Source organism: Peromyscus maniculatus, chromosome 9, assembly GCF_049852395.1.
Source record: "Peromyscus maniculatus bairdii isolate BWxNUB_F1_BW_parent chromosome 9, HU_Pman_BW_mat_3.1, whole genome shotgun sequence".
Taxonomy (NCBI): Eukaryota; Metazoa; Chordata; class Mammalia; order Rodentia; family Cricetidae; genus Peromyscus; species Peromyscus maniculatus.
Genome location: NC_134860.1, coordinates 42,323,625 through 42,331,885, shown reverse-complemented (window position 1 = coordinate 42,331,885; position 8,261 = coordinate 42,323,625). Strand labels below are relative to the sequence as shown.

Sequence of the window (8,261 nt, the reverse complement as noted above, 5' to 3'; positions counted from 1 at the left end):
ATTTTCTCCTGGTTTTTCAAAGCACTTGGCTCTGGGCTCTGAAGCTACAGAGCATTCTCTGTAGCTGTGAATAAGCTTTAGGAGGTTGTCCCCTGGGTCATATTGTCTAGGGAGAGAGAGGAAACCTGCTGATTTCTGAGACATCCAACTCACTATAGAGAGATAGGAGAACTGACATCCACAGAGGGGGAGACTCAAGTCTTGTCATTGAGAAATTGCTAGGATAAAACTCACCTGTCAATTACTTCCTGAGGATCCTTCAGTGGGTCAGATTTGACTGAGATGAGGTAATGCCTAGGGCAGTACTGTGCTTTGACTTCTAGACGAGGGAATTACTGAGATACTTAACTTTGTCTAACTTGGTTGTCAGGGTGAGAGAACATCTGAATGGACATAGTTTACCCCACATCACTCATGTATTCTTGGGTCCTCCAAGTACCTTCCTGAAACTACAGTCCAGTCTTCTGCAGAATTTACCATCCAGGCTGAACATGGTGGTAGCTCCTCATTTCAGGGCTGCCAGGAAATTGATAAGTGTGATGTGCGGCTCTGGGAAAGGTCTAAAGTAAAGGACACCTCATATGTCTCCTGTGTCCTTTGCCTGCCTTTCTCATGCTCCCATGAGTATTCTTTAAACTGGCTGTGCCCCTCTCCTTCCTAAGGGCATGGGCATCTTCACAGATAGGTCCAGATCAAGAAATTAGTCTCTGTGTCACACTAGGTGAAGCAACATAGCAGTGACACACTACATATTGTCCCCATGACTGTGACACATTTGTCCTTTCTTATCTGTGTCGGGCCTCTCACTAGCCATTCATCTTCCCTGACACCTGAGTAGAGGAATGGACCATCACTCTTCCTGGCAGTGTTTGATCTTGTGTCTCAGGGATCACCTGCAGAGTCCCAGTTCTTACCATCCAGCCTGACATGTCACTAACTGATTCCACATTTGCTAATGTTGTGTTGACTTGAATTTATTCTGCTGATGATTCAGGGAAATATTTCTCATTAACTAAGGGACATTTCTTTGTTCTGACAGGACACCCACAAACTCCTACCATATCCATATATTGTAAAAAGCCTTGTGAATCCTGCACAATGTTCTTATTGACATCAGAGGATCAACCTTTCCTTCTCATCATTCTGACTTAATTCCCTAGCAACATTTTTTCTCATGTTATTGATTACAGATATCAAGAAGGGCAAAATCATTGCCTGAGATGTATTTTGAAGTGAGTCTTCAAATTCCCATACATGAAGTAGTGAAAATATTCTAATGAAACAGAAAGAGATCTCTGGCTTTGTAAGGAGAAGGTGCTGAAGGTCTTCCCTTGTATTTCTGGGAAGGCTGCTGGGAAGGGCAACATGGCTCTTGATGAAGTGCAGAAGAGCTAGTTAGTGGATAAGTGAGCACTGCCGGGGGTGACCCTAATCATCCCTTCCATGGAGATTCTATTTTATCATGGAGAGTGCTTGGTGTTTTCTGTGATGTCACCAGTGTTGTGGCAACACCAATGTCTGTGGGTTATTCCTTCAGTTCCCATGGACATGGTGTGACCAGAGAGAGGCAGAAGGAAGCTGGCCTTTGGTCTCAGTGTAAAACCTGGAGAAATAAATGGTTCTGGGAAAGGCAGAGTGAGTCCAGGGCAGGGGACAAGACACTTCCTGGAGGAGGTGAACTTGAGCTGATATTTCTAGTAGTGTAGCTCAGCAGCTGGGAGTTTCTGTGTAGTAATGGGTGAGTCCAGCTTTTCTGGCTTTCTAAAGAGCAGACCCAGAGTCAAGAGTTTCTAAAGGTTAGTTTAGGAGAGCCATGATTTGTCCAGGTTGCAGCTGCTTTTCTGGGAATTCCTTCAATTCCTTCTGACTGAGAAAGACGATTGGGAGAAACAGACCACTGAGCTAGCCCTCTCTCGGTAGGGCGTTGCTGTACTTCATCCTAGTGGATTACTCAGTTTCCATGGAAATCTGATGCCAATAGGAAGGGAGGGAAACCACCTAGACCACACAGCACATCAGCAGATGTTTTGGTCCTGAACACATGTGATTAGGTTTTGGTGCTGCTAAGCTCTAGGGACAACAGGCTTTGCTTGAATCACATCAGATGGTAGCTGACACTGTCCTCCAATTCTACTTGGCTGGTCTTGCTTATGCTATCCAGGGCCAGGGTACTGCATTAGGGAGAGAGGCACATAGTTATCCACAGTGGTTGAGGACAGAGACAGAGCTCATTGGGCAGAGTTTGAGCACAGTTTTCCTGCTGTTTGGAAGGTTCACTGGGTCCCTAGCGTTCATTACATTAGGCTTCTTCTTGGGATTCAGCATGGTCTCTCCTGGCCCTTGCCATTCAAGAATACAAGTTAATTTGTTTTATCTACCTGCAGGGACTACTGAAAGGCACCATCCCAACTCTCCACCTTTACTGAGCAGGAGCAGGAACAAGACATGAAAAAAATCGAGAAGCTCACCATTCGCTTACAAGACATGGAATGTGAGAGAAACGAGCTTCGTGGTATCCTAGCCAATTATACTTGCAAGGATTTGAACAACAGGTAGTCATTATGCGCAGTTCTCTGCTGACCTTCTTGAAACCACAGTATCAATCCCAGGTTTCCTGAGGAACAGGAGGCTGAAATTCCAGGGTGTCCTGCTGCCTAAACTAGTTTTCATGGGTTCCTTTGAGATGCAGACTTGGAACCTGGGGAGGAATGAGATAGGGACACAGGCTGTTCTGCTTCCTTCAAATGAAAAGCAGAATGTGTGGCATCAATTGCACTCTTGGGATAGAGATGGTAGTGTGTGAACCCTCAACATGTACTTCAAGAGACCTTGACAGGTGTTAGCTTGTGGGAGATGCTAGGTACTGTGAGTTTGTGGAGAGTCTTTGTACTTGACCAGCAGATGATTGTGTATGAAAGCTCATGAAAGCAGCTGGAGGGCCCTGGTTTATTCATCTGACTAAGGGTGTGGCCAGAAGCTCCCCTCTGGTCTTCTTATACTCTGTGTCAATGCCACATTTCAACATCTTGGGCATCCTGATTTCATGTTGTGTGTGTGTGTGTGTGTGTGTGTGTGTGTGTGTGTGTGTGTGTGTGTGTGTGTGTGTTGCACAATCCTTAGAGCATTGGGTCTGTTAAAGGGTCTGAGGATTTAACATGGGTCCATATTACAGCACTGGTGAAGCAAGGGAACCTCACTTTGAGCATCACACCTCCTGGTCACTGTGCTCACCGTTTTAGAACATAAGAATCACTGTGCAGTTTATAAAACCATTCCAAAATTGGGGCTCCTCCCTGCAAATACTAATTGTTTGCTCTGGGTCTCTGTGTAGCTATTGGCACCCAGGAATGAGAATCCCTGTTCTAGAGATAGGAGAAATGTTACAATACGTTTCTTGTGTTTTCAGATATGTGGCACAGATTCCTGGCAACTTCTTAGAGCACTTATCTATAGCTCCATGCCTCTCTGGGTGCTCATGAACTGGATCCCTCACCTTAAACCTTCTGTCTGTTATGTTCTGAGCACAAGATAGAATGTTTAATAAGCTCCAGGAAGTCCCAGTGTTTAAATACCAGGCTGTGGCATCTACTGTGCTGGGGTAGTCCATGACACAGCCTTATTTATGTGATCCTTATTGCCTGTGTTCATGGGGTTCATTTTTCCTGGGGCCATGCCCTACCACAGGCTGAACTTTGAAACAGAGATGCTTGAAATGGAACACAAGCAGGTGATGTCAGCTCTCCAGAAAATACCATTGGAGATGAGTGAAGCCTTGGACAAGTGCAAGGGGCTGATGGAGGAGACTGAATACTTTAGGTAAGTGGCCAATAGCTTGGGAGGGACTGATTCTGCACTTCTTTGTCCTTGACTCAAAGTGAGGGCTCTGGTTCTAGCCTGTGTGCCTGTGAGCCCATAGCCTGCCTTGTGGCCCTTCAGTTTTTGCCTCTTGGACTCAATTTTGCTAAGTGTGAACAAACACTGAGGCCCTCCTATTATTGTCCTGCCCAACTCAGGAGACCTAAGACAGAAAAATGGTTTGTACCATGAAGGGATTTCTTGAAGCCCAGGTTCTCTGGGTGCTGGCAGGGGCTTCACAGATCTGATTTGCCTGGGATCTGTAGAGAGAAGTTATTCCTGTTGGAACTTCTGCCCTCATTCAGAGTGTTTTGCCTCTACCTGCTGATGCTTTCCCAATATCAGGAACAGTTAAGCATAGGTGTGGACTGCACCCTTTTCTCAGAGGGACAAGATCCCTTTTGGTACCTGGATTTTCAGAAGTAGTTTGAATTTGTCTGCAATTTGGCTATTCTCTGGATTTGGCCTGCATTTGAGTGATGCTGGCTAGTCTACTGAGAGCTCCATTCTTGTTCTGTTGACCTCAGACTTTTCATGGTTGGTGGTACTTGGATGCAGGATGGCAAATAGAGGCTCACTGTGGCTCACCATGTTTTGGTGATTGTTTAGTTACCTCAATGGCCAGATCCTACCAGAGTGTAATCAGCTAAGGAACAATGTCCATCTGTTGAGACATCAGAACATGCTGTTGTGGAAGGAGCAGATTGAAGAGCATGAGACCTGTGAGAAGTTGAAGAAGCTCTTAAAGGAGGCCCATGAGAAGATGAGTGACCCCTGTGCTGAGCAGCAGCAGGTAGGCTGAGGCAGTAGGGGCAGACTTCCCAACTGTCCAACCATAAAATTAAAACACCCATGTAAGCACCCACCCACCCATCCAGAATCCATTTCTGTGATCATTCACAAGTCTTCCTGTAGATACTAGCTGATTGGAAAGCAAACCCTCCTGGTCTGCTGAAATTGCAGTACATTCAGAGAGATGGGTCTGTGAGATACCACACACCTACATGTCATTATATTAGAATCTCTCATGCAGGGAGCTACTTGTAGAATATCACAGAGCTCTCATTGATTAGGTCAGTGGCCTGTGGCTCATTTGCATTCTGGGGTCCTGTGAGATCATAAGTAGGAAGCAGCTTGCAAGGACTAGAACCCTAGACAATGCCAAGTGAATGTTTTTCATTGTCAACTTTTGGCATGGCAAGTGGAATTGTCCTTTCTTCCTGCATTCCATTTTGTTCTTTTTCTTTAGCTTAATTCTTGGGTCACACTCACAGAAGCTGAGTATCAGCTTGTCAGCCCTGTTTTCTGTGAGTGGTGCTGGGCAGTTCTCCCATCCTGGAGTTTCCAGTCTGGAGCTGACTGAATGACCATAGATGTGGGAGGACTTTGACAGCCTGAGGGTTGGGGTGACAGGTTTAAGGCTTGAAGAGAACATTTTCTCCAATCATCTCAACATAGTTTGACTAAGCTGTGTGCTCTCCTCTAGGCAGTTTTAGTCCCCAGAAGATGGATAGATCTGGTGTAGGCCTCTGTGGAAACATCTGATGTGCATAATCTAAATTCATCTGTTTACTCAATATGATATCCTCTTCTTTTTTTTGCTTGCTTTTGATTCCTGTTTTCTGTGTGTGATCCTTACAGGTGTATGTAAATGTGTACATACACCAGTGTGTTCAGAGACTACATAATGAAACCCCATGTTGTCATTTGTTGCTTACTCTCTTGTTCCCTTGAACCAAGGTCATTCACTGAACATCAAATTATCTGTTTGGGCTCTTCGCACTGGCCAGGACTCTGGATTTCCTGTTCTTCAATGGGTCCTTCTGTCTTGTTTTGTCTCATCTAATTGTCACAAGTTTCAATTGCTCAGAAAGAAAAAGGAGGGAGTAGTTTCTCTTGTGTTTATACACTTTTATTGCTTTGGTATACATATGTTCTTTAATAAATCACAAAATCAAACAATACACCTATTTTAAAAATAAAAACTAGACTTCTTCCTTTTCACTACACAGAGCTAACACAAAGGAAATGTCTTGTTTTTCTCATTGGTTTCAAAACACGGAATCTAACAGTGCATCTACTTGCCGACATTGTGTTATTGACTATATCATGTGCATGTGCGTGTGCGTGTGCGTGTGCGTGTGCGTGTGTGTGTGTGTGCGCGTGCGTGCATTTGTGTCCATCTGTGTGGGTTAACTTCTCTCTGTGTGTGAATGCTGACTATTATTTGGACATTAGTGTTCCTTTGGTTTCTGTATATGACCTCCTGTTGGTGAGTGGGTGTTTGTGTGCCCATATTTCCTGTATGTGTAGGGGTAAATGCTTGTGTGTGTGTGTTCGGGATATGGGTGCATAAAAGTACTAGTGTTAGTGAATGTGTAAACTCATGTGTGTGTTTTTCTATGAAATTACTCTTTATATTTTTAATGATGATGGAGACCAACTAACTTTATTGAGAAAGTACTTTGCCTATCTCTAATTGCCACTGTGTTCATTTCTCATCCAAAGAAAGTTAATCTTCTTCTCAATAGTATTACTGGTGATTGCTCCTTTTATTAGAATTGGCAGCGAAATTGAACATGTTAGTGCATTACAGTGGGCTTGTATGGGTGCATAAATGTACTTATGTATGTCCTTGACTTTATGTGTGTGCATGAGAGTGAGAAATCTCCCCTGAGAACACAATCTTCTAATGAACAGGAGCAAGAAAGCCTGGATGAAAAACTGAAGGGCCTGCTGAATCAGAAGGAGCTGGTCACCCAGCAAAGGGACTTGGCAGAAAAGCTGCAACATCACTTCAGTGTTTATGAGATAAGGTAGGAGCCCAAACTGGGAGGAGTAGTTAGAAAGATGTAGGTCACTTGTCCCTATATCTCTGTCCTTTTTTGGAATCTCCCCATCTGGATGGCTCTCATCCACAGGCAGTGAAAGACCACCTCAGGGTGTTGTGCTGGCCCTGTTAACAAGAACTTCTCCAGGAAACACTATGTTTGAGCCTTAGTGTTTCTGAGGAATGTGTACTCCTTATTCCCTTCTGAGATCTCTAGTATCTTCTCAGTGTCCCCTGTGTCTCCCCACAAATCTCCCTATGGTAGTCCTCAACCTAGCAGGAGGAGGGTTAGTTTTGAAGGACAGTGTGTTCTCTTGTTAATTTATTTTCCTTCCAGAACATCACATTTAAAGAGAAGTTCCTACTTTTGGTTAGATCTGCATGCAGCACACTCCTGCTGATTATAAGCTCTCTGCAGTGTGCATCTGTCTCCTGAGAAAAGATTTTTCTGGACATAAGATTATTTAGGGGTTGAGGTGTTGAACTCAGGCAGGTCTTTGTGCTGTAGGAATAATCAGAACCTTCACTGCTTTTATTTTGTAGGCTCTCTAGAGGGACTACATTCAGTTTCCCAGGTTACTCATTAACCTGGTATCTAATTAGGGCCATGTACATCTGCCCTGAACTGTCACTCAGACCTTGATACACTGTTATGTTTTTTTCTCAAAATATTGTATCTGGACAGCTGTAGAAATGTGTGGATTTTCTTGTCCAGCACTGATCTAGTTCTCAGTTTGTCTTCTGGCAGATTTTAAAACACAGAGTTAAATCCAGGCTAAGGTGCACTTTGACATTACTCTCCTAGGAAATCAAGGAATGACCTGAGCTGAGAGGTCATGCTGGACTGTCCAGATGACTAGAGCTGGTTCAGGCTCAACAGCTGACACAGCAGGTCCCCACCAGGCCTGTTCCCTAACTGCCTTCCTCCTCTAGGTCAGAAAATCTCCAACATGACCTGGAACATGTCACAGCCCAGGATGAGAGCCTCCTGCAGAGAGAGCTGCTGCAGCAGGAGCAGGAAGTATCACAGGCAAGTGAGCCACCACTGCATTCCAACCCGTGCAGCCATGGCATTCATGGGGACTGGGGGCTCTTGACATTGGCTTCCAGTGTGAATAGGCCCTGATTTTGTCTAGCCTGTGGCCCAGCCAGGATGCCTCTGGGACTGATTGCCTTTCTTTCTCACAAAACAGCTTTGAGAGAACTGAGGAGGCCAAAGAAGCCACAATCCACTTGAACCCATGGCGCTCTCCACCCTTGGATTGAAGCCTCCTCAGAAGAATACACACTCCAAGTCCCATGGGGCATTGCTATACTTGCTTTGAAATGGTCTTTTACATTTGTGACTGCCTTCCTACCATGTTTTCAAGGCCAGCCACAGGCTTTTGACTGTGCCTCAAAGTCTGTTGCATGATTAACCTAACCCTTTAATCTTTTAATTTAGCAAGCTGCTTAGCATAATTTTTTGTTTGTTTTTTGTTGGGTTTTGTTTGCTTTGGGTTTTTTGGTTTTCTTTGTTATGTTTAAGGTTTTGAATTCATTTGTACTTTCTTTGGTTCTTGTTCTTTGGTATTTG

General features: G+C 44.4%; 1 protein-coding gene across 1 annotated transcript; it reads left to right on the top strand.

Annotated features, from left to right (window-relative positions):
• Positions 1 to 1,956: 1,956 nt before the first annotated feature.
• LOC143267121 (disks large homolog 5-like) lies at positions 1,957 to 7,811 on the top strand. The gene is made up of 5 exons (XM_076544030.1): positions 1,957 to 2,552; positions 3,685 to 3,816; positions 4,465 to 4,648; positions 6,556 to 6,671; positions 7,619 to 7,811. The coding sequence occupies exons 1-5, from the start codon at positions 2,446 to 2,448 to the stop codon at positions 7,809 to 7,811; spliced, it is 732 nt and encodes a 243-aa protein (XP_076400145.1). The 5' UTR covers positions 1,957 to 2,445.
• The last annotated feature ends 450 nt before the right edge of the window (positions 7,812 to 8,261 follow it).